Source organism: Propithecus coquereli, unplaced genomic scaffold (assembly GCF_000956105.1).
Source record: "Propithecus coquereli isolate 6110/MARCELLA unplaced genomic scaffold, Pcoq_1.0 Scaffold33, whole genome shotgun sequence".
Classification (NCBI taxonomy): domain Eukaryota; kingdom Metazoa; phylum Chordata; class Mammalia; order Primates; family Indriidae; genus Propithecus; species Propithecus coquereli.
Window position 1 is genome coordinate 8,064,737 of NW_012148952.1, and position 26,323 is coordinate 8,091,059.

At 38.4% G+C, this 26,323-nt stretch overlaps 1 protein-coding gene across 1 annotated transcript in view; it reads left to right on the forward strand.

Moving 5' to 3' along the window:
* NCKAP5 (NCK-associated protein 5) overlaps positions 1-26,323 on the forward strand; it is an 839,167-nt gene that overhangs the window by 652,315 nt on the left and 160,529 nt on the right. The window contains exon 9 of the mRNA XM_012650513.1: positions 6,128-6,247. Coding sequence (XP_012505967.1) covers positions 6,128-6,247 — 120 coding nt within the window. The remainder of the gene's footprint in view (positions 1-6,127; positions 6,248-26,323) is intronic.

Genomic DNA, 26,323 nt, shown 5'->3' on the forward strand with positions numbered 1-26,323 from the left:
AAAGGCTTTAATTTCTCACTTGTTTTCCTCCTGTTGGAAAGTCTGTGCTCATTTAATTATAAATCTAAGGAATGAAGGCAGTGCATTGTAGCTCTGTGTGCAACTATTGAAAGACTTCTCAAGCCTGTCTCTTTTAATGGTACCTCAGGAAAGAGACAAGGAAGCCATCTAGTACAATAAAAAGGAAAACAGGAACCCTTCAGGTCAGCCACAAAAAACAGCTACACAAATCCAAGTAATAACTAGTAAACAGATAAATCCACCTTGGTACAGCTAAGCAGTGGGACACAGAAACACGTGCCACTGTGAGATACCATGCCTCAGGGATGCCACGAGGCAGGAAGAGAAGCTGGGGGCTTTCGGAGACTCCAGAAGAATCATGTTCTGCAGAAATGTGTGCCTTCCAGTTTTTATAGGGACTGTAAATTGCTGCAAAAAGACTAAAATTTCTTTTTAATTAAGAGTACAATATAGGAAATAAAATGTACTCCAAATGCAAATGAGAAAACAAATTCTAAAGAGGAAACGTCAATGCCACAGAGTAAAAACAGAAATCTTCAGTGATTTATTCGAGTCACAAAAAAATCCTTGAGGTGAAATTACAGGCATAACTGTGCAGTTTTAGAATATATCATTTGTTATGACACAAAAGCAAATCCGCCGTGGCTTCAGCTCTTCACTGGGCAACCAAAGACGCATTTCTCATGACATAACACGAATCGGCCCAGACAGGCATCCGGGAGTAACAGAGTCTACCAATACTGATGGAAAATAATTTATTTCCATAAACTTACCAGCTTCTGTTAAATGTACATATACCGTCCTAAGTCAACTAATTCAGTTTATCTCAAAAACCTGTGGATTCCCTTAAGAGAGCAGACTGCACCCCTTTAGATCAATAATGCTAAAGTGACAATATTAAACCCAACTCTCTTCCCTTACGCCTCCAAATCATAGGTCCAAGTCTACAAGTGCAAGTGAAATCAGTAATCCAGGCTAAACTTATAGTTTCGTCTGACATATATTTTATCTTTATTAAGTCAGTTACATTTGCCGACAGTTTAACTCTCCTAGGTTTGTCAGTGTTTTTTGTTCTGTTTTGTTTTGTTTGCCCCTAACACCAAACCTGAAAGGAAAGCATTTTCCCTGCAACTATTTTCTCCACATCAACAATCTCAGTCTTATCTACATGTTCTTTGGAATAACTAAATATTTATATTTAGTATTTTTTCTTCACCTTCATGGAATAAGGCTGGTATATGGTGGAGTCCAACAGTGCAGCCATTCAGGTAGAAGCAGAAAATAATTTTATAGCTTGTAGCTGAAAGAACTCCAAACCCCTACATATTTCCCTTGTAGGAGGGGCAGTGGGACCATCTTTGTCCCCTTCTGTCACAATGTTCTATCTGTCATCTGGTTCCTGAAGAGGGTTTACAGTTACCGGGCACTTATAAGCAGTCAGACCCCACGTCCAGCACTTTAAATGCACTAAGTCATTTTGCTCTCACTGTAGCCCTGTAAGTTAGGACTAAGAAAATAATTTGCGCGTAAGTCCAATTGCTAGGCAGCGGCAGAGCCCGTGCCGTGACCTACAGTTGCTGCACTGCGAGCCCCGTGCTCTGACCCACTGCCCCATTCTGCCTCTTCGATCCCACTCAGGCACTTACTGTTTTCTCCGCTGTAATTGAGTAGGACAGAGAGAGATGCCATGAACATCAACAGATAGATTGAAATCTAATGGTTAGATACGCTTGCAGGGAATAAAACAAAAGGGCAAGGTAGCCAAGGGACTTGTTAAAACTTCTGGAAGCACTGCTGGTCTCTAGCAAGAAGAGCATTCAGGTTCTGACGTGTGTGGAGTGAAACTGACTCTAAATTTGGAGTCAAGCTTTCTCAGAATCAATCTTATTTCGAACCCTGGAATTTCACAATTGCCAGGGAACTTAGAAGCATTTAATCCTGAGATTATCAACTAGCTTTGGTAATGGGCTCAGTTCACCGAAATTTCATAAACTGTTTAGCCATCACCCAGATTAAAAATGATTTGATCTAAAGGCCTTGAAGAGGAAGGCTTACGGTGTACGGTTTGCCACAGGACTCGCCGCTTCCTGTGCATTACCCCGATTCAGTCACACATTTATGTCACCTGGCTTGCCTTTTAGATATTCGATGTTAAAACCCTTGGTCAGTCTGAGACATGACCAGCCTTTTCCAGAAATGGCTTTTCTTTTTACAAAAGTCTTAGCATTTACGGCAGAGATAGGCATGTATCAGTGAAAGCCACTGAGAAGGGATATGACCAGAAGAGCCTGTGCAACTTCAGGGAAAGCACAAGGTGGCACCTGGCAAGCCATCCCACGAAGCAGCTGAGACATCACTCTCCTGAAAAGCCCCGTTTGTACAGTGCTTCAGTTTACGGATGAATAAACTGAGGCCTAATCAGAATAAACCACTTCTTCAAGGTCATGTGGATAATGAGGACCAGAACCCAGGCCCTCCGACCCCAAATCCGGTGTATTCCTATGATAGACACTGCCTCTGAGATAGGCATACCACTATAATACCGTTTTTACAGGCTAAAATCAGATTTAAGTAGTTTTCAACAATACCCCAGTGGTAATGTCAGTATATGTCCTGCTTCTAAGCAATCGGTACTTTCTTAAATTTACTTCGGCCTGGAGCTAATAATGGTTTTACTCTTAAGTGCATAAAGTAACTGAACTCCCATAGGTACTGTATAGCAGTGTATCCAGAATCTTCTTCAGCCCAAGTACCAGGTGTGCAGATCCTCCAGGGAAATTGTGGTTTGGGATCATTACGATGGCCAGGGACCCTTTAGACCAGTGTGTCACTTTGCTCGGTGTATTTTGCTCTTACCTTTACCTATAACCCCTCAGTCTCTGCTTCTAAATAATAGTGACACTCACACTGCAAGAAAAGCAGGTCTGGCTGTATTCTTGAACCTAACACCACCGTGCTTTATTTTAAACAGGAGATCAAATGTAGTCAAATCTTTGGCATTATCTCCCCATGATAAAATTATACATCGTGCCCCGTTTTCCATATCAGAAAGCAAAACCCTATACTTTTGACGAGGTCCTTTTCTTGAGGCCTGAGACCTACTAGGAAGGCATAGAAGAAGAAGAAACATTGTGAGAGAGGACGGCGCAGGCCCTCCCTTGAGCTGTGGTCCCAGACTATGGCATCTGCACAGGGGAGAGTTCTTTCCATTCTAAAGCCTTACCTGGGGGCACTATCTAAGTCTTGCCTCTGTAACTGATAGGGTCAGAAGAGCTGCTCTTGTACCCAGGCTAGATGTGTCATGTGCTCCTTTATGTTAGTGGGTTCCTGTCGTGAGCACAGAGGAAGCTAAGACAGTTGCTGCCCCATCTGCCCAGTAACCACAGTAGTGTTCAAAGAAACAGTTGTTTCTCTCTCTGTCTGTCTGTCCACTCTGGTTGTGTCTATTTTTGATTACAGTACCTTGGGACGCTGTCTGGCATCAGGTACTATCCACAGCTTGACGGAAGAAATAAAGATATTAAAAACAATGCAAGCAATTCTTTTCTATCTACAGAGCTCAGACCAGCTCATTTCTGTTTGTCAGTGATTGTAAGACCAACAGTGTCATATTCCTGAAGCCTCCCCTCTCCCCCTCTGCCATGTGCTGAGCTGGACGAGCCAACTGTGATGAACAGGGAGTTCTCAGGGTCAATAAATTGTGTTCCCACTGTTGAACTTTTACCATGCCCTAAGTAATATTAATAGCAACAGCCATTGAAATTTGGGCACTTTTCATAACTCTCTAGAGTATATTGATTTTTTTTCTTTCATTCTTTCTTTTTATTTTATTTATGCAGTTACTCTCAGTTTTGCTGCTAAAAATCGTGGCTACTGTTGCTTTCAGGTCCCCTTGCCCTTTGCAAATCCACACTTGTATGCCTCTGTTTCCGTATCTCCACCTTGCAAATGAGAATGATTGTATTTTCCCACCCAATAGGTACTATTAATATTTATCTACCTCACAGTCAAGTTTTATTAATTACTTAATTAGCAGTACTGAAAACAATTAGTGTTTGGGAGCCAAGAGTGTTATATACATGCTAAGAACAAAAATTAGCATAAGTGAGACAAAGACAGAAGTTGAATTCTAAATAAAGAAAACAAATTCAGCATTTTAATTTGAGCAGTGAGTAGGCCCTACAGTGGCCGCTGCCAAGAGCCATGTGTGCCCACAAGTATAAATGCACCTCCCTGCTTCTACTCTCCCGCCTCTTGTACCTATGTACATGAGGTACCTATGTCATTCTGAACATGACATTTGTAGGGACAAATCAGTTGAAAACATCCTACGCATAAGCTTTACCTATTTAATTTAAAAAGGTGAAGGGAGTAAAAACTGTGCAGTGGGCCACACATTGACCTGTTTCTTTGCCCTAATTAAACAGAATTAATACTAATCTACTGGATATAATCATGCACGCTCAAGTAATGCCTCAGAAGCCAGATCTCTCTAGCTTCAAAGTAAGATTGATACAAGGTTATGGAACAGCCCACTCCTCTCTGTGACTGCTGTTTAGACGCTGAGGGTCAGAACTGTTGACCAATGCTCTCCCTTGCCCGCAGAGCCTTAAATAAAGCCAATAGCATCCCCATGTCAGAATACATAGATGTACAAACCAGAAGTGTTGGGAAATTTAAACTCTCTATATTTCACCCATCACTAGAGAATAGAATTTGTCATCATGCTCTCCTGCAGCAAAAGAATTGCAAATGCTTATTAAGCTTCTACGATATGTGGCACTGTGCTAGGTGATGGAATAAAAAAGAATATAAGGGCAATATGCATGTGTGGTTGTTTATTTCAGTATCTTCTTGTGCTTGCCTGATGAGAAACATGCCATGTAATTGACAGCATAAATCTAGAACACACAAGATAAAATGAATACAAAGTAGTATATGGTAAATGTCATAGAGGACGCATTGAGGGCTGATTGGTGTTCAGAAAAGGAAGCAATCCTTGGAGGATGCCAGGTAAAGTGTCATCAGAGAGGTGATACAGTTTGAATTGGATGTCAATCAAAGTGCCAAAGGGGGACTGGAATAGGAGATGGAAAAAAAAGGACAAGCGATAGTGGGGGATGGAAGAGGATGGCAGGACTGCAGAGAGCTTTCAAGAACAAGCCCGACCTTTATTCTTTGCATAGTGAGAACAGAAGACTTAAAAAAAAAAAAAAACCACCTCAAGAAATAGTGAAAGATAAAGTTTGAAATGTAGAAAAGGGTCAGCTTTTGAAGAACCTTGAATTTGGGCTTTGTTCTACTGGATCTTGAAGCCCCATCAAAGGGGATGTAGACATTTAAGTACCACAAGTACCTTTTACACGGTCAGTTTGGAAGGCCGTTCCCATGGGTCAGTTCCCTCCTATGTGCTGGAGAAAGGTCTCTGTGGTGTTTGAACTATTCAAAAGAGCTGCTCCAAAAGGATGCCAGGGTGGGGTTACTGTGCTTCTTCCCCAGAACTGAGACCCAAATGCCCAGAAGATATGGAAATCCACTGGTTCAGAGGATGTGCAAGTTACCACTGGCCTCTTAAAAACCTTAACTTCATAGTTACTTTTCTCCCACTAAATGCATCACTGACTTTGTTAGCCACAGAGCCGAGAATTTCAACTCGTTTCCGCAAATGACAATGAAAGTCTCCATCAAACGTGATAGTTTCTTTAGTTCATCAAATCTCTATTCACAGCAAAAACGTTGTTCTTGTGGTTTGTGCTTTACGATTGCTTTTGTGAAGACAGTGAAAAGGCAAAATATATAGGTGGAAACTTAAATTGACTTTATATCGCTAAGATTTATTATCTTCAGAAATAGCATGCTAGACTAATGCATTTCTGATTTCAAGGTGTTTCTTTTTAAAAAAATTGGTCTTCCTTGCACATAATAATTCTATCAGACCATGGTCTGTGGAAGAAAACGCACTGTGTGTGATTCATTTCTGGGACCTTTGAAGAATAAAAATACTGTTTTTTACTAATGTGTCTGAAATATTATATATAATGTGGTGATAATATGCAAAAACATCTTTCAGTTACAGACTTTTGCCCCTTTATTGTGTTTGTTGTAGGATCTAAGGGAGGAATGTGTAAAGTTGAAAACAAGGGTGTTTGATTTGGAACAACAAAATCGAACATTAAGCATCCTATTCCAGCAGCGTGTCAGACCGACTTCTGATCTGCTCCTGCAGGTATGTGTTTATCTGGAAAACTGTCTTTGTCCTGAAATGTTATTGATAGGAAATTACTTAAATGCAGACGTTACCAACATCTTCATGGGCAAAGACATTGCATCAGAACCCCAATTTTTTCTTCTCTCAAGATATGAGAGAAGTTCTCAAAAATGTTCATAAAAATGAACATCTCTTAAATTCTTGACTTCTTAAAACTACGTGCAGATAAGGAAATGCACCAACAAAGAATAACTAGGTAAAAGGGACAATCAAAAGAGTCCTCCAGTAAACTAAGTGGAACAATGGAGTGGAGTTAGGAAATAATTGATTGCTTTGGGGACTGGTATTAGTAATCTTGCATTCTGTGATAAGCAAGGAAGAGTTTTATGTAATGCCAAAGCACATTTCCTTATTTCAAGCCCTTTATTAATCAAAAATACAGCTGGGGTTTGTTTTTCTTTCATATCTCTCTCTTTGCAGAGTTTCTCCTCAAAACACATTTCTTATATTCTGTCTCAGTATTTTTACAGGTTGTCTTTGTCTAAGTGCTCTCACTGAACTCTATTTTTACTTGCCTTCGTAACATGGAAAGTTGTGGAAAGTCAAACCATTTGAATCATTTTGAAGCTGTTCGTGACAAAGCACTAGAGAATATGTCCCACTGCAGGGAAACACATGAATTGGTAGAGGGGGCTGGAGGGCTGATCTTTGCTGTTTCCGATTTTTTTTTCCTGATCCGATTATGGTGTATATTTGCTCAAACAAGCTCCCATGAACTTTGCTTGGAGTCCCTCTGAGGCTGAGCTGTCAAAGGCTGCACTGAGGTTTCACAGGGACAGTGTTCAATGTACAAAGGGTAACCTACCACTGCTTGGTCTAATTGGCTAAGAGGAAGGTTCTTCTCCAAACTCTGATCATCTAGACTACACTGTCAGCACTGTAACCACTAGCGATGTAGAACTATTAAAATTTTAATTTTAAAAAATTTAAATTAAGTTCTATGTCCAGCTAGCCACATTTCAAGTGTTCAAAAGCCACATGTGGCCAGCAGCTTCTGTGTTGGACAGTGTGTAAGTAGAACATTCCCATCATTGTAGAAATCTGTACTGGACAGTATTTTTTCCAAATGGTCAAGACTGCATTGCTAATTTACCCTCTGAATTTTGGCATAAACATCTTAGGAGTCCTTAGAGAAATAATGGGAAATTGCAATTCATTTCAGAGAAAGAAAGATGTTTGGTAAAGCTGAACATCAAAATGTAATTTTCCCCCCAAATTAAAATAAAACAGCTCTCTGAATTACAAAATAGATCTCATCTCAAATTAATTTCCTCTCTGCTTTATCTGTTGGAACATAATTCATAATTTATGACTCAAAAATTGTGTATAGGGGGAGTCATCTATCTCTCTTTTGTTTCCTGATCTTGACCACCAAAAATGTTTGTCATAGGGGATTTTGCATTCATGAAAAGTTGTGTTGCTTTTGCAATCTCATAATCAAAATCCAATATTATAAGTACTTTTAAAAGTTGTTGCATGTTCGTGAATTTTTCTCTTTTGCCTATTTTAACTTGAGGATTTTCTGGAACAATGTTTAAGAATCTGCATTCCCTGTTTATGAATCATGATAATTTATTTGCACAGTAAACACACGTGCTGTAGATATTTAAGCTTTTCCATTGGCTGTCACGAATTTCTTAAACCATACCCAAATGGCAGGGGATGATGTGTATGCTAGCAATAGAACTCAGTGTTTATGCATTAAGTGTTTTTAGCCAACATACTTTATATTCCTCCCCAAACTGTCCTCACTTCCAGGAGCTATTCTAATTTAAATAATATTTATAAAAGATGGGCTGTTAATAGTTCTGTGAAGAAGAATGATAAAAAATGTGATGCCTGCCCTCTAACATCTTAGAGCTCACAATCACAGGAAGTTGCTGACTTCCCAAGTAGTCTGTTAATTATTTCACTCATGACTTTTCATTTTCTGGTGGTACTTTTGGATTTAATTAAGAAACAAAGACATACCATGGAGCTAAATAAAAGCAGTCTGAGCTTGCTTTACACCTGTGGATGCTTAGTAATTGTTGAATGGAATAATAAATAAATGATAAATTCATTCTTCAAGTTGGGGAGTTATTTTGCATAAACCTAGAAGAAGTTTATGCCCCCACCTCTTTTTATAAAATTTTCCCGTCTTATATGGATTCTTGGGCAGTATGCAGCCATGTGGGTCCAACCCAGTCTGTGTAAGGATGCGGCAGGTGAATGCAGCAAATCTATCAGTGTGCACTTGGTCCCAAATATTATAGACCCTATAGTGCCTGCCCGTGTACTGCAGATTGAGTACAGCAGATTTCTAAGTAGTTTTCTGCATGTCTTAGAAAGCTGCATTAGTTGTCATCTGCTGAATACAGCCTAATGATTGTCTACAACCTAAAGTAGCCACTTGGAGAGAAATATAGAAAGAAGTGTTTTAAACACATTGTGATTTGGACAGATAAATTGTAAATAGTAGAAAATATATGAATAGTCAACTCTTTGTCCCTTAAACGTAGGAAATAAGAGGTTACAATGAATGTAATTTAGCAAATCCTTGTATGGGAGAAACAGAAAAGAATTCACTCTAAGGACTAATTGACAGATTCTGGTAAACTTACAGAAGGAGGCATGCCCATGATGGACAAGAAGAAAGGCCTAACCTCAAAATTAAAATCTTAAGATACACAACAAACTTCTCTATTGATTCCAATTCCTAGAATGATATCTCTGGGACTATGGATGATAACAAACCAGATTTAAAAGACCTCCTTTATTAAAATCAATAATTAGAGCTAAATTCCAAAGAACTAAGAAGCCAGTTTAGCAAATGAAATCCAAAAGTAATGCTCTTACAGGGACTGGAGTCTCTAACTAATCACATTTGAACCTACTTAGCCAGATTAACCAATGCTCACCATTTCCTCTTGTAAATCACACGGAACAGCACCCTCAACAGTGAATGGGTGTTGTTCAGCCTCAACATAGAATGTTGGCAGCTAGCAAAGAGCTCTCTGCTAAGTGTATTTGGTAGAGAGAGATGGTGAGTTGCTGCTCACCAAAAATGAGTTATGCTTGTAACTTAGTAGGTTCACTCAAGTAGTACTTGTAATGGTAATTATATAATTAAAACAATTTTAATCAATTTTATATGTATCATATAAACCAATGTACTATGATGTAAAAAGAGACTTGTTTCTATGAAACAAATTTGGATGTTTCAAAAGCTTCTATAAAGGTAAGTGGCTAAAAAAGAGTTTGCGATCAAATTAAAATAGGTGTCTAACTATAAAAAAATTGTGGGAAACCAGGGATTGTATTAAATGTTGAGGGATTCTACATGCGAACTGCTCTTCATATGGTTTTAAATTCTTGTTCCAGGACTTTTACGTTTTGGGAGGTTTTTGATTGCTGCTCCAATTTCTGAGCTTGAGGTTGGTCTATTCAGATAGTCTGTTACCTCCTGGGTGAACTTAGGGAGGTATGTTTCCAGAAATTTGTCCATTTCCTCCTCGTTATATAGTTTTTGGGCATATAGGTTTTTATAGTAATCAAAAATAATGTTTTGTATTTCCGTGGTGTCTATTGTGACCTCTCCTTTTTCATTTTTGATTGAGTTTATTAGAGACCTTTCCCTTTGGATTCTAGTCAATCTAGCAAGAGGGGTGTCAAATTTGTTTATCTTTTCGAAAAACCAGCTTTTGGTTTTGTTGATCTTCCATATAGTTCTCTTGTTCTCAATTTCGTTTAGTTCTGCTTTGATCTTAGTCATTTCTTTTCTCCTACTTGGATTGGGATTGGTTTGCACTTCCTTTTCCAAGTCCTTGATTCTATTTATTAGGTTGTCAATTTCTAAACTTTCTGTTTTTTGGATATAAGCATTTATTGCTATGAGTTTTCCTCTCAGGAATGCTTTTGCTGTATCCCACAGATTTTGATAGCTTGTTTCTCCGTTATCATTTAGTTCGAAGAAGTTCTTGATTTCCCTCTGTATTTCCTCCTTGACCCAGTAGTTAGTCAAAAACAGAGATACCATTTGATCCAGCAATAGCACTATTAGGCATCTACCCAAGAGAGCACAAAACATTCTATGATAAAGACATCTGCACCCGAATGTTTATGGCAGCACAATTCACTGTTGCAAGGATGTGGAAACAACCCAAGTGCCCGTCAATCCATGAGTGGATTATTAAAATTTGGTATATGTATACAATGGAATATTAATCATAAGAAACAACAGTGATCTAGAACCTCTTATACTTTCCTGAATTAAACTGTTAAGCCCATTATCCAAAGTGAGGCACCGCAAGATCGGAAGAATGGGCTCCACTTGTACTCGCCATCAAATTGGTACTGATCGACACTAGGGTGATCACATGGCAGTAATACTCTTCAGGGACTAGGGGGATGTGGGGGATGAACCCACAACTAAAGGACACGGGGAGCATTGTAGGGGGGAATGGCATGCCTTTAACCCTCATTTGAGTGAGGCAAAGATATAAAGTGTAACCATAATGTTTGTACCCTCATAATACCCTGAAATAAAAAATAAAGAAAATTTCTTGTTCCATTGTAAAGAAAAAGAAAAATTAGGAATCATAGACAATGCATGAAGTGTGTATTTGATGTCCCCCCGAAAAAAAGATAATAAAAGATTCCAGTAACAAGATCTTTAGGCAAAGAAGCAGCGTTGGCCCTACCAAAATGTTATTTAACAAATGTGTAGTTCTTCCCATATATAAAATACTATTTTACAACTTTTACAGCATTCACCAATTCAATCTCTGTTACAGTTCTATGGGGTAGGACCTATTGCTACATCCATTTTACTAATAGGGACATTTTGGTATAGAGAGCCTAAGTCACATAGCTGGAATTTGGCAGAGCAAGGATTTAAATCTGAAAAGGTAGTGACATTGAGTCCCCCCTTTCACCTCCATTCAGTGCTCCCTCTGCATGGAGCATGAATGGGCACAAGGACCATTTTTATGATACCCCACTCTAAGTGACATTTTGATTAACGGGCCCATGTGTGACCAAGTCAGATCAGAGGGCTTCCGCAGTGCTGTAACAATACAGAGCCTGCCATATTTACACATTTCTGAAAGGTGGCAGCTAAGATTTTCTTCTCCCTGCGTGTTCTGTCTTTGTCTTGCTTTGGACGTCTGTGTTATCATTATCCTGATAGGACAATATTCTCATATTTTCAGCTTAAGATAGTTTTTTCTTTTGTTTTTTATCTGATATTTCAAAGGGTCCTACTATCCATATCCTTAGGCCAAGATAGGAAGAAAGGAGTGTTATAGTGTAGATTATTCACGTGAGCAGTAGAGGGTCTGACAGCTTAGAACCAAGGTGCAAAAATTTGCTGCACTTCTTAGAGTGCTGACTTTTTTTGTTTTTGCTAGTGTTTTATATTATGATTTCTGTCTGATGAGATGAGAGGGTTTTAAAATTCCACTTGTTCCTCTGATTTATTTATTTTTCTCCTCTCAGCCTTTATTTTCAAAGTGTCTGATTTAGCAGGACACTACACACTTACCTCGCCACCTGTCCACAAGCAATGCCTCCCACTCTGAGATCCAGCCCGATGCCACCACCCCCGAGGGGCCATCCAGCATCACAGCAGTCCTCACTGAACTTAACCCTCGCTGGAGTTCACGTAGTGTCGCTGATCTGTGCCACACAAGTCAGCAGTTCATGGCCCTGCATAGAGTTAAGGAAGCTAGCCTCCCATGGCCGTGGGGACTATCTGGTGCAGCCCAAGTAACCAGGGATTTCTTGTTAACTTTTCACTTCAACTCAGTAGCAATCTCTTTGGGAACAAGGACTATGCTCAATGTTACTTTTTACCCCCTCCCCATATCACTGTTCATAGTACATAGTCAGTGTGTTCTTGATGGCTTAACACTGAATTACATACATCTTTTTTCTGGAATTTAATTTGGTGGAAAGGGGATACAATAAGATTATAATCCTCTTGGTGAGAAGGCTGTACCTTCTTCTGTCCACTTATGTGTATTTTCGTATCAACCCCATCAAGCAACCTAGGTGCCAAATGCATATGTTTCAAATTCTTTTATTTATTTCTGAGAAGCAGAGATTTTTGGGCATTTATACTGTTGGACACCTTCGAACTTACCATTGAGTAATGAACACAACCACACAGTAATGAACAGCTACCCGGACTGAAAAATCAGTTGAACAACAAACTTGGAAGCATCTTCTCTAGGATATTTGGTCATTCAGAGAAATTAGAAAATGCCAACCCTATCATACATTTTAATTGTATGTATTTTGATTTTCAAAACATCTACCTTTTGGGTACTTTAAAATACATGTAGGTGAAGTGAGACAAAAAGATGAAAAGAGGAAATCATTAAGAGGGCACTAAACGGTGAAACAGCAGGAGAGGAGTAGGGGAGTGAGAGAAGAAGAGGTTAAAGGGTGGCACAGAGGTTCTTAGTTTTGGCGATGGAACCTTTTTGTTGTGATCCATCATGGCCCCTCTTGAGCCACAAGCTAAGAAAGAATCAAGAGAAGAGGCAGGAAAATCCACACGTTTATAGTGCCTACCTGGTTTCCCACAGTGTTGGAATATAAGTAAGTTACTTCATGAGTTTCTGAAATTGATTGGCTCTGCCCTTGGCTGCTTGCGTGCCAGCCACACATGCTCCTCCAGCCCTGCCTTACAATCCTGATATCTAAATTTAGAAAGACCCGCAGGGCAGCAGGAAGAGCAGCCCAGCGATGCCTCAGGGATGCTGAATAATGCCAGGCCCAGATGGCGGAGCATCCACTGGCGGTGAATCTGCCGTCCTGCGTCATCAGAGGACTTTGGTGGCTTCATTACGGGTATCAGTCAGACATGAAAACATTCGGAGAATGTGCAGCAGGGATTCTGTCTCATGCACTAAGCACTGGAAAGGACATTAACCTGTCAGAGGTGCAGGAAGTGGCCCCTCCGAGAGGTAAGGAACGCTTTGAAAGGTCGCAGGGTTCCTGCAGGGCAGGGCTTTCGATGATGAGACGTAACACGTGAGGTTGGTTTGGGATCACGTAAGAGCTGCACAGGAGATGAGAAAGGATCATCAGGGTTATGGCAAGACGTGATTTTTCCTTCTTCATAATACTTCCAAGATGCTCTATGGACTTGCTTCACCCTCAACAGCCTCATTTTTCTTTTTTTTCCCTGACACAAATTCTTTACTTCAGCCAAGCAGATACACTTTCACTCCACAGAGCAGGTTTTCCTTCAGCTGTTCCTTTGTACATCATTTTCCTGTTCAAAATGCTACTTCCCTGCCACCCACCCCACTCCTCTTCACTGACTAACAAAGTGGGAGCACCCAAGCATGTTTGTGCTGAGGAGTCACTGGTAAAATGAATGTCCCCAAGCACCTGTGGTCTATCTACAACGAAAGCCGGAAAGTGAAATTATGTGGTAAGAGGCATGTGGAATGCTATAGGCGTGACTCTGCTTGCACAGGACCTTGGGGAAGGCCTAAGGAGGAAGCTGCGGCCCAGTGTGAGTCGGAGTGAACAAAGGAGAGTATACATGCCAGCCAAAAAGAACACCTTACACAAAGGCATGAGGAAAATCTTTCTTCCTCCAATCCTGCTTCTAAATCCATATACTTCGGGAGTATTCCTGGATTAAGGTCACAACCCCTCCCCTCATCCCCTCAATCTCTTACACACGTCCTGCTCACTACATCCCAGCCCATGTTGGTATGTTACTTTGTAGGCATGCTACAATTCTTTTCTAATGCATATTTGCTCTTCATTCTCAAAGCAATTGAGGGGTGTATTTTTTTTTTCTCAACACCCAGAGCTCACCAGTCCACCCATCATAACTAAATGCTGTGCTATGATCAGTTTACCACAAACATTTTTGGAAAAGGTGATGTGGTCTGTTATAAGGAAATCAAGATATGATTCCTACTCTTTACTTGCTTGCTTTGGCCTTTATTTTCTTAGAGACAAGAACCTAGTCTTATTGACCTTCAAATCCTCCCAATACATAACTTGAACAAAAGCGAGCCCCAATAAATGTTGAGTGAATTAAGGATTAAGTGGACCTTTCAGGCTAATAGAAAGCTTGTAACAGAGGAGATAGAGAGAGGTGGCTTCACAAATGAAGTGACTCCAGGGAGGGAAAAAGAAAAAAAAAGAAAAAAAAGCCCTAAGGCAACGGGGAACCAAAAAGAAAAAAGCAAAACTGGAAAAAAAAAGGTTAAAAAAAACAAAAAAAATAAAGGGAAATAACCCCCCCCCCAAACTCAATCCAAGTTTTTTTGTGCGTGTGTATATTGTGTTAAAATTAGAGTTTGCGCTTGTGTTACACCTCCTCGTGGCGACAGAGACACCACACAAAAGGGCACACACACATCGGAAAAGTGGGCAACCCCTAGAGCTAGAGAAAATCACAAAACAGGGGTGCGCTTGGGCACAGAGACACAGAGGTCCACACACTGTCACAGGGATAAAAGTTAAAATCTCCCACAACAAAACCGCCGCCAAAAATTAAAAGACACGAGAGAAAACACACTTCTCTGCTCTGTATACCCCCAAAAAAATATATATATATCCCAAATATGTATTAATTGCTTTCAAGAACACATGGTTGGCTCCACATAAACCACGCCCTCACCAGAAACAATGAAAAATCTCATGCCCTGAACTTAAATGCCTTAAGGAGCTGAGCCAGGTGAAGTAATAAGCAAAGGACGCAGTGTGTTCTGTTGCCAGCTCCAGCCAATTGTGGCCGCACGAAATGTTAGTTAGGTATTGCCATAGCTTTAGGAATTTTTAAGCTAGGAAGGCAGACTTGTATGTATAATCTCTCAATTTTTAAATGTTAGCCAACACCTGATTCAACTATTTCATAACACTGAGGAAGCCCAATAAAACATCTGTGGGCCAGGATTGGCCCGCATCCTGCTTTTCTTTCTCTGCCCTAGTGATAGTGAGGTTTTTGTTCGTTTGTTTTTATTTCAGAGTATTACAAGGGTACAAACACTTTGGTTACATAAATTGCCTTTGCATTGCCCAACAACCCTGCCATCCCCCAGATAGCATATACCACATCAAAAATTCTCAATAAAATCCTAGCAAATCGAATTCAGCTGCTCATCAAAAAAATAATTCATCATGACCAAGTGGGCTTCATCCCAGAGATTCAGGGAAGGTTCAACATATGCAAATCCATAAATGTAATTCACCACATAAACAGAAGCAAAAACAAAAACCATATGATTCTCTCAATAGATGCAGAAAAAGCATTCACAAAATTCAGCACCTTTTATGATAAGAACACTTAAAAAAAATAGGCACAGATGGGACTTACCTCAAAATGATAAAAGCCATATATGACAAACTCACAGCCAACATCATACTGAATGGGGAAAAACTGAAAGCATTCCCGCTTAGAACTGGAACCAGACAAGGCTGCCCTCTATCACCACTGCTGTTCAACATAGTGTTGGAAGACCTAGCCAGAGCAATCAGACAAGAGAAGGAAATCAAGCGCATCCAAATGGGAGCAGAAGAGGTCAAACTATTGCTCTTTGCTGACGATATGATGGTGAGTTTTTTTAATTTAAAACTTGTTACAGGCTGGGTGCAGTGGCTCATGCCTGTAATCCTAGCACTTTGAGAGGCCAAGACAGGAGGATCACTTGAGCCCGGGAATTTGAGTTTGCAGTGAGCTATGATGACACCACTGCACTGTGGCCAGGACAATAGAGCAAGAACCCATCTCTAAAAAACCAAAGTGTGTTCCATGAGCTCAGAATTCCTTGATACTAGGCTTCACAATCATATTCATAGGAGAGCTAGAATATATTGCTTTATTCATTATTGCAACAAAAATTTATCGTGCTTGGTACTACGTGCTTGGTAGTGTACTAGCTCTTGAGGACACAGAGATGATTAAGACATAGATTCAGAGTGAAGGAGGTCATCATTTAATAAGGAGGCAGATAAAATGAATAAACAATTGTGCAGTAAAGCATTAAATGCAACAGAAACATTTACTATCAGAGGTCCTCAAAGGAAAGAGTGATGAACACTGTGTTCCCTAAAAGGGAATCCTTCTAGGAGGTAGTTGCAGCTATTCTGGACTTTGAAGAATAAATAGGAGTTTGTTAGGGTAGCAAGTTACATAAAAGCAATTCATGGACTAAATTTAGACTAACCTTAATACTGGGATTTATATTCACGTTGATCACAGGTCCTGGATTTAATTATACACATAAGATTATAAAATTTTCTTAACCTGATTCAGTCTTGTTTGGCCTTCCCAAGCCCTTTCAGCAGTATCGGATTAACTCATTGAGCTCTACGGAGAAACAAAAACCTTGAAGAGTGTCATTGCTAGTTGAATTTTCTGCCACTGTGACATTTTAATTGTCCTTTCTAGCTTTTTGTGTAAGGAAGAATCTAGTTAAGATGAATTAAGAAATTTGATGAAAAAATGAAGAGACCTTTGTGTCTAAGATTTGTTTTAAGGATTTCAACATTAAACAGAGGCTCAAACCCTAAACATAAATCAATATTGTATTGCAATAGACTAAGTGATTAAAATTTAAATTTAGTAAATACACCTTGTAGCGTGCAACATTCAGGTTATATATTTTTTTTCATATTTCAACTATATAAGAAAACCTAATTATCCTGGATTTTTTAAGTTTCATGCAGTAAATGTTTATCATAGTAATCCCAAAAGCTCCTCCAGTAAAAATTGTTATTAAGCTTTACATTTTCATGGATTTTGTATAAATATAAGGATTTCCAAATGCAAGGGACAGAAAGTATTGAGAAAGGAATGGTGATGTTTACCTGGGGATTTGATTATGCAGATTGAAGCATTAATTTCTTGGCACTGGAAGTTGTGGAACGTCCATTGCTATCAGTGGATGTCACACCAGGGAAATCTTATTCCCGGCACAAAAAGATTAAGTAGCCTAAACTCTGACATGAAAGACCAGTGTTTCCAGGGGTGAAAAGCAGTTCTGGCTTTGTTCTGTCACCTCTCTTACCACCAGGGTGCACTTATCTAAGAGCTGCACTGACACTCTCGGAGCCGCTTTCTGGAATGGGGCAGTGATTTGCAATCTTCTGGCGCTTGCCAGGAGACTCCGGAACATGTCTTTAACCTGTCAGGCTGCAGTGAAGAAGAATATCTTTGAAGTCCTGAATCCTGGCTGCATGGACTCGGAGGAGAGGGGAAGGCAGGGAAGGTTAGACACCAAGTAGGCAAATAGAAGCTTCCAGGGTCTCTTAGCAAAGCCCTCCCAGAGCAGGCTGAGCCGCCACATACTGCTTGGGATGGCCAGACCCTAGAGACACATGGGGTTAGCCTGCAGTTGTGCCTGGCCTGCTGCAGCTGCTCAGAGATATGTGGGGACTGGGCTCCCAAGATCCCCCAATGCGATCAGTAGGATGAAGATAAATATTCCTAGGGCAAGATACTCTCATATCCTGATGGTTTGATTTATATTAATAGCTTGCACCTGGCTGCACCAGAAGAGTTGGCGCTGGCTTCAACAGCAAAAAGGCACCCCCCACTCCCACATACTACCATATACAAAAGCATACACAGGCCCAGGTCAAATTTTCAAACACCTTAATAGAAATATTCAGGTAAGTGAGATGGTAGGGCACCTTTGTGAGGCTGAGAAACCTAGGAAATTTTGCCGAGTCTCCTGTTGATAAAGCCATCTTCATGCAATTGTGTTCTGGCAGCCTTTTCTGCCTTGAAAGCAGTTTGTATCTCTTTCCTGGGTCAGCTTCTGTCAATCACTGTCAGCCTCATGTTTCAAAATGAAGTACTAAAATAATGCCCAATTGTTCTAAAAAAATCTGAAAGTCGGGCTGTTGGCCTGCATGGAGGCTCACTGAATGAGGGACATTTCCCTGTATGTCACAGACCCTGTTAGGAAGCCAGTGCCACTGCTGACTCACTGGTGACCTGAGACAGGCCACACAAACATGCCATCACTGCTTCTAGCCATATGCTGTGGTTGATAAATCTCTGCCCTATCCTACCTCACAGGTAGGAGGGTAGAAGGATCGGAAGAGTACCTGCAAAATAATGCCAAGTAAAAGGGGCAGGAGAATCTTTGCCAGGGGTGTTGCATTGGAGAAATGAGGTTCTGTCAGCTTAGCATGTGCCATCCTGAGGCTGCAAGGTGTGTTTCTGAAACTCGGTAGGCTGAGGGCCAGTTGTGATCAAATCTGGAGTTTTCTCAATAAATGCTTGGTAGTTACATTAATAAAGCTTTGAGATTGTTCCATACCTTATTAGCAAGCAGAAGTCGTCTCACTGAATCCCTATGATAGCCCTGGAGTATAATTGCTCTTTTACAAAGAGGAATATGAAGCCCCTACAGGCTGCCATATCTTCTTAGCCGTGGTTCTTCTCCTGGTCCTAAGCTTCCTTTCTAATGTACCCCCTGCTTGCTTCAGCCTTCATCCCCAAATGTCACTTCATGGCTTTTCCCAGGCCTGCATAAGGAAAGAATATTACAGTAGCTTTCAGCAAATCAGCCAATTAAAAGGCATTTTAGGGTCTATTTGGACTAGGTAATGTGCTACACTTTGGACCAATCAAGTTAAATACATTTGAGTGGTGGCCTAATAATCTGAGTTATAGAGAACAGCATTGCATTGTTTATAGTAGATACTTCCCTAAATAAGGACGTGAATCTAATAACCTAGTAACATGACAGAATCACTTGCCCTAAAAATATGTTTTTTTCAAGGAATAGTAGAATCATTGGATATTATAGCTCAGCTTTCAAGCTCATATAATCTACCCACACCGCACTCCGGTTATTCGATGCTCAGATTGATACTCATCTTGCGTAGGGTCTCACAGTCTGTTTAGAGTAGAGTGGAGGCTGGAATTTATGAGTCCTGATTTCCAGCCTTCTGCCCTTTCAGCTGTGCCATGGGGTACCAGGGAAGAGGGAGATCAGCCTAACGAGCAATGCTGGGAAATGGTTAGATGGAGGGGCCTGACTGAAAATGTCGAAGACCACCAAGGAGGCACGTGGGAGAGGACCACAGAGGGAGGACAGAAGCCTTCGCCGTGTGCAATGGCAGAAAGACTACTAAAATCCAACGAGTCTTAGAGTCAAGTCCCCTTTCCAACACAACGCAAAGGTGTCTGAAATGCCCAACACAATGACTGTCACATAGTGGAAGCTAACAAAAGTGGCAGTTCTTTCTTTTCTGTTCTTGAGAGGTTGGTGGCCTGTGTCTGGGTGACAGGAAAACAGGGAAGGTGCCATAAGTGATCTGGTTGCTTAGCAAGGATTTTCGAGAAACTGTGGACTGAGTGAATGAGATATTGGGCCCATAATACACTGTATTAAATCAGTTCCTCTTTACTGTTGACTTCTTGTTGTTGGACTTTCCTGGGAATTTATATTCCTGGGGATTCTCTAGGAATATTCTCTGTGAGCTTTTAGCTCACTAACTCAGAGTGAATGTTTCAGCACGAATATGTGTATGAGACATGCTGGAGTTGGATGCATTGGATATATTCTGGGGTAAGCTATACATCTCATCTGGCAGTTAACTTTCAAGGAGAGGGGAGCCATGGATAGATTACAGAATCCTTTGAAAATCCGAGAAAGGCAATTGGTTTTCTCCACACATGAAGAGAGAATTTTTCTTGTAACTTCAAGATGTTAAGGGACCCTGCGAAACCTGTCCATTAACTTCCTTAATTAAGAAATTAATCTTAAATTAAAATTTAATCCATGCTGATCATCTGCATTATAACTGCCCTTTTACCTTTTATTCATTAAAATAATGTTGGACACTTTCTATTTTATATCCTTTCTTTCCTTTAGTCCTAATTTGAAATCTTTACCAAATATGCTAGATCTCAAATGCCCACCTTTGGAAATTCAAAGTACAAATCCCCCAAAAGGGAGAATTATTTTCAGCTTTTCCTTTGTATTATTTTTTTTAATTTTCTTTAAGAGACAGGGTCTCACTGTGTAGCCCAGGCTGGAGTTTAGTGGCTATTCACAGGTACAATTATGTTGCACTGCAGCCTTGAACTCATGGGCTCAAGTGATCCTCCTGCCTCAGCCTCCTGAATAGCTGGGACTACAGGTGCCCACCACTGTGCCCAGCTAGCTTTTCCATTTTATGATTGCTTTTCCCTCCTCAATAGCTAAATAGTGAATGGGAAAGGATGAGAATCATGTCTTAGAAATCATATGGCATAATAAATATATTTATGTTGTGAAGAAATCAGAATTTCAAAATAGAACAAATTGCGCATTTTTTGATGTGAGATGCATACAGATGTTTTCCAATAAGCCCAGCTCATATTTCATTGTTCCATTTCATGTTGTTCAAGGCAGGCATTGAGATCGTTGAATTAACGTAAAGATCTCATAATAACATGAGTGCAAAAAGCCATTACCATTAGTGTTGAAGCAGAATTTGCCATAAATATGAGGAAAGCTGAAATGAAAGAGGTAATCTGCAAGCTGATGCCCCAGATGCAAAACTGTCTTCTCATTACAATGCTATGTCCATTGCTAAAATAACTCACTGCATTAATTTCTTATCAAAACAGACATGTGAGATGTTCATCTGTTCCCGCTGTGCTGACCAGACTACTGAAACACTGAAGATCCACATAACATATTATTAATCTGTAACTCCTCAAAAGCAACTTCTTGCTATATCTTAGTCCTTATCCCAGTTAAGAGGGACCATTAAACTCATTCTACATTGGGTTGTCACCTGTTTCTAGAGAACATTTGCATCATCTTTCATCCACCCCAGAAGGAGTCTCCATTTTCTCTTCCCAGTCAATCCTCCTCAGTCCTCAGCCCAGCCAACAACTGATATGTTTTCCGTCACTATGGATTAAGTTTCCCTTTTCAAGAGTTTAATTTAAACAAAATCATATAAGATATATTCTTTTGTATCTGGCTTATTTTGATTAATACATGTTTGATACTCAGCCATGTAGCTGTGGGTATCAGGAGTTCTTCCACAATGACTTTGGAGTTTTTGATTTGCAGTTTGGAAAATGTTCGGTAAGTTACACGATCAGCTTTTTGGCGGTAGATACATTTGTGTCTCAGTTAATACTTAAAAATGTTATCCCAGGACTTGTTGTACTTATGCAGTGTTGCCAAATGGGATGATATGCATGTATCTTTCTAGTTGGATTCTATGGGAAGTGATATAAATAGAAAAGGCAGAACAAGGGCTTTGGAATTAAATACACTTGAATTCAAATTCAGTCTTTGCTACTCATTAATATCAGGACCTTGGGCAGGTAATTTCATCTCTCTAAATTTCAGCTATCTCCTCTATGAAAGGAAAAACCAATAGTGACATTTCGGTCGTGTGGATATGTTTTAGAGATAAGCATGTTGGCATATTTAAGGTACTTAGTACAATGTACTGAGCTACCAATAATAGCTATTTAATTATATTATTCCTCTATCATTATTTTTGCCTCATTTTTTACGTGTCTTTTGCATCTCTTACAATACTGAATGCATTTTTGGGGTCTAATTACTTTTCACTGACATCATATTCTGAAGCATTTTGATGATTTCATTCAAACATTTTATGTATACTTATATATCGTATTATTATAATATAAATATTCCCTATTTCCTGCTTTTTGAAAATATACAAGTGAAAACAAATAGTATTTGCACAGCATGGAAATTTGCCCATTCCACACACATTCATAAGGCACACAGATATTTAATTTATAATTTAATTTAACTCATAAATCATTCCATGGAATAATAAAGTGGATAAAGTAGTGTGTAGGAATATATACAATTTGCAAAAGAGGCACAGTTAAGCTACCGATATTCCTGTTTATATGTTAGAAATTGTAATAACCATTCTAGAAGCTAATCCAAATCTACGACTTTCTGGGGCCTAAGTTGTGTTATCTTAGACGGATCACTTAAATTATTTAGGTCTCAGCAGGTAAAATGAAGGATTTTGCCAGAAACCAGGGCATCCTTTTTTCTATTATATCTTGGTTTGTGCTGAGGAAACAGACATAACAGGGGACGTGGGGAGGACTCACTGAATGTTAAGAGTCAGCACAAAATAATGCAAAGAAAGGGGAATTATACTGTGTACCTAGGTGTAAATCTCAATTCTGAAACTTTACCTATAAATTCATTATATCAAATTAAATGATTATTACTGGGAAATAAGAAGGTTTTCGTCAGCAGGAAAGAAATTGTGAAGAATTTCTGAAAATCTGAAAGCTAAATTCACCAAAGTAGACTGATATTGAACAACACACAAAAGCCAATAAGTTTCTTATATGTCAGTAACAAACAACTGGAAAACGTAATTGAGAAAAGACTCCATTTGTAATAAAAATAAAAAATATGAATTACTTAGCAATAAACGTAATAAGCGATATGTAAGATCTAAATGAATGAAACAGAAAAATTTAATAAGAGAAAGGAAGAAATGAATAAGCAGAAATTTATTATATATCCGTCAGATGAGAAAAGTCAATGTTATGAAAATGTTAATTCCCCAGAGCCAATCTAAAATTAAATGCATTTCAATCAAAATCCAACAGAATTTTTCCTGGGACTTGTCAAGCTGATTATAAAATACACCTGGGAAGTTAAAAATGTTCTCAAAAAAACAAAAAAGCTTTAAAATTAAAGTACTACACAAAAGAGTAGAAAAATTAACCTATGGTGCTTCAAAATATACTATAAAGTTGTTGTCATTAGAATAGTATGGGTTCGAACCAAGAAGAGATAAATAGAGTGATGGAAGAGAAGTCCAAAAGGCCAATTTTTATTTGGTAATTTATTTGATAATAAAACTGGCCTTACGGAATGGTGGCATTTGACAATACATTTGAAAATAATAATAATAATGATAATTGGCACCCTACCTTATCATAAAGAAATGTAAATTTCATATGGGTTAGCATCTTTTTTAGCTCACTGCAACCTCAAACTCCTGGGCTCAAGCGATCCTCTTGCCTCAGCCTCCCAAGTAGTTGGGACTACAGGCATACACCGCCATGCCCAGCTAATTTTTCTATTTTTAGTAGAGACGGGGTCTCGCTCTTGCTCAGGTTGGTCTCGAACTCCTGAGCTTAACTGATCCTCCTGCCTTTGCCTCCCAAAGTACTAGGATTACAGGAGTGAGCCACCGTGTTCACCCTGCATGTGTGAATATCTTAAATGCATAAAAAACTACATAAAAACTGGAGAAAACACAGAAGACTATTTTTTTAAATTTCAACGTATTCAATACTTCTCAAACAAGGCATGAAACCAAGAAGTCATAAAGGAAAGGAGTGTTAAGTTGGACTAAATCAAAATTTTGGTTGGCTGACTATTTCATATACATAGGCAAAGATAGGCAACAGAAGACTAGGAGAAAACATTTTAACATATATATTAATAACAGTAAAGGATTAAAATGGAAAGTATGTAATTCCTATGAATTACAGTTATGAATTTGTTGTGAGTTCTTAAAAAAATGGAGAAGGAAGACAAGAGCAGAAATAGACAATGGGCAGGAGAGGAAACACAAATAGCTAATGAACTTACAAAAATATACTCACCTCAATACCAATCAGCAAATTAAAACACAAGGTATTTTTTTCCCCTCAACAGAGTGGCATAAATAAAACTGATAATATTAAGTGCCATCAAAGATAAAAACAATCTCATGTACACCTGTTGAAAATATAAGCCTCCTGCATTGCTGGTAAGACTATAAGTCAGTACAGCAATTCTTGAGTGGCAATTTAGTAGTAAAATCATCTACCCTTTGAACTTAGCAATTCGACATACTCACATTTACAGAAACTGTCATTTATTTGCAAGTAACATGTAAGACACTGGACACTGTTTGCGATAGCAAATTAGAAATAACCTAAATATCCATCAAAAAAACTATGCAATGCCTATACTATACAATATTGTGCCACAATTTAAAAGTATCAATTTTATTTTATGAATTATCAATCTATTTTATCAATTTATTTACTAACCTAGAAAGATCTCTAAAATATACTAAGTGAAAAAGTGAAGTTTCAAAGAAATACAGATAACATGATATAATTTATATTAAATACACAAAAGCAAAACAATGAATAATGTATAAATATATCTCTCTATATAAATGCACGGAAAACAGTCTGGAAAAATGTATGCCATACTGATACACTGGCTACCTTTTAAGGAGAGGGATAGGGTAAAGGGTGGCCAAGTAAGACTTTATAATTTTTGTAGAATTCTTATTTGATTTATTTACAGTAGAATTTATTTATATATTACACAGTTGAAAATACTTTATTTCAAATAAAAGAAAATGGAGATGATAATACCAATGATAGGAAAATTTTATAAATATTGAAGAGAATATATGCACACATGGAAGCACACATGTACATTTGTAACAATAGACATCTGAGAACATGTAATGTGTTTCACAAGGCCTCTTGAAACAGAACACATTACATACTCTCATTTATGTTTTGCAAATAATTTCATGAGAAATTCTATTAGTCTAGATCTTAAAATGCTGAACTATCCTCAGTAAAACCTTAAAGTTGGGAGGAGCAAGGGAAGGGAGGAGTAAAAATGTCCCAGAGATTTCCTGGAAGGGGAAAGGAGGAAGAGAAGGGAAGTGAAAGTTGTCTTAAGGTCTTAACTTAGAAGGTTGGGGAAATGCAAAGATGGGCAGGGAAGTCTGTCTCAATAGGGGAAATAGTTGGTATCATGTTTTCTTAAAATATGAAAGGGATATGTGTATCTTTTAGGGTCAAAGAGTAGTAGAACTTTCAAGTTAACAAGGGGAAAACTAGCAACTCAAATCAGTAAAATATTTAACTGGAAAGAGATGAAATAAAAATATAAAATAAAAGGTCTAAAGTAAGATAAAAATGAATAAAATTAAGTATATCAACATTACACTAAACTGTATGGTAGGGAAGAGAAATAGTATTAGAGTCAGTGCTCAGAAGCCAAATCAGAGATTGTTAGATTAGATTAGAAAATAAAATTCAGTGGTAAGCTGTTTATTTAAAAAAATAAAATTTATAGTGATAAAAAGGGGAAAATAAATGGATGAGTAAAGATACTTTAAAATGCTAACAAAAGGAAAATAACTGTGGTGAAATTACAACAGATAAAGTGGAATTTAAGGTTAATAGCCTTAAATAGATGAAGGCAGATGTTAGGTAATAAAATTACAAGTCATGAATAAAAATTTAACAGTCATAAAATTGTAGGCGCCAAATACCACAGTAGTTAAATATATAAAGCAAAAACTTAAATGCAATGTGAACTTAATAAAAAAAATCCACTAACTATTAAAGGAAGAGACCTCAAAACACAAAGATTCTTTCAGAGGTGGGTAATTTTGATAGACAAATAATAGGTAGGGACATACAGACATAGATAATACAGTCACTAATCTTGATTTAATAGCTGTATACAAAACACTACATTGTTTCAACAAGGGATATCCATTATTTTTATGTCCATGGAACATCTAGAAAAATCAGTTATTCCTTAGCCACACCTAAACAAAAGTTTTAAAAGTACAGGTTGTACAGGCCAGTTGTCTAATAATAATCTAATAAAATTGTAAATAAAAAAGTGACCAAAAAGTTTTACTGCTTGTAAATTATAAAATCTACTCCTAGACAATCCTATCAAAGAGGATAGCAAATGTGATGTCATAAACTATCTTGGAAACTATGTAAAGAAATACACATCTAAATCTATGGAACATGGCAAAAGCAAAAATTTATATGGGACATAGAATGGAAATTGGATATCTTCAAGTGTCTTTAATAGAAAGTAAAAATAATAAAGTGGCAATACTCATTTTAAGAAATTAGGAAATTACAACAAAATAAATCAAAGGAAAACATAGGAGGAAATAACTAACAACAAAAACTGAAATTTATAAATCAAAGATTTATATATTTATGTGTATATATGTCTGTATGTATTAGTATGTGTATTTCCAAAAGTATTTTAAATA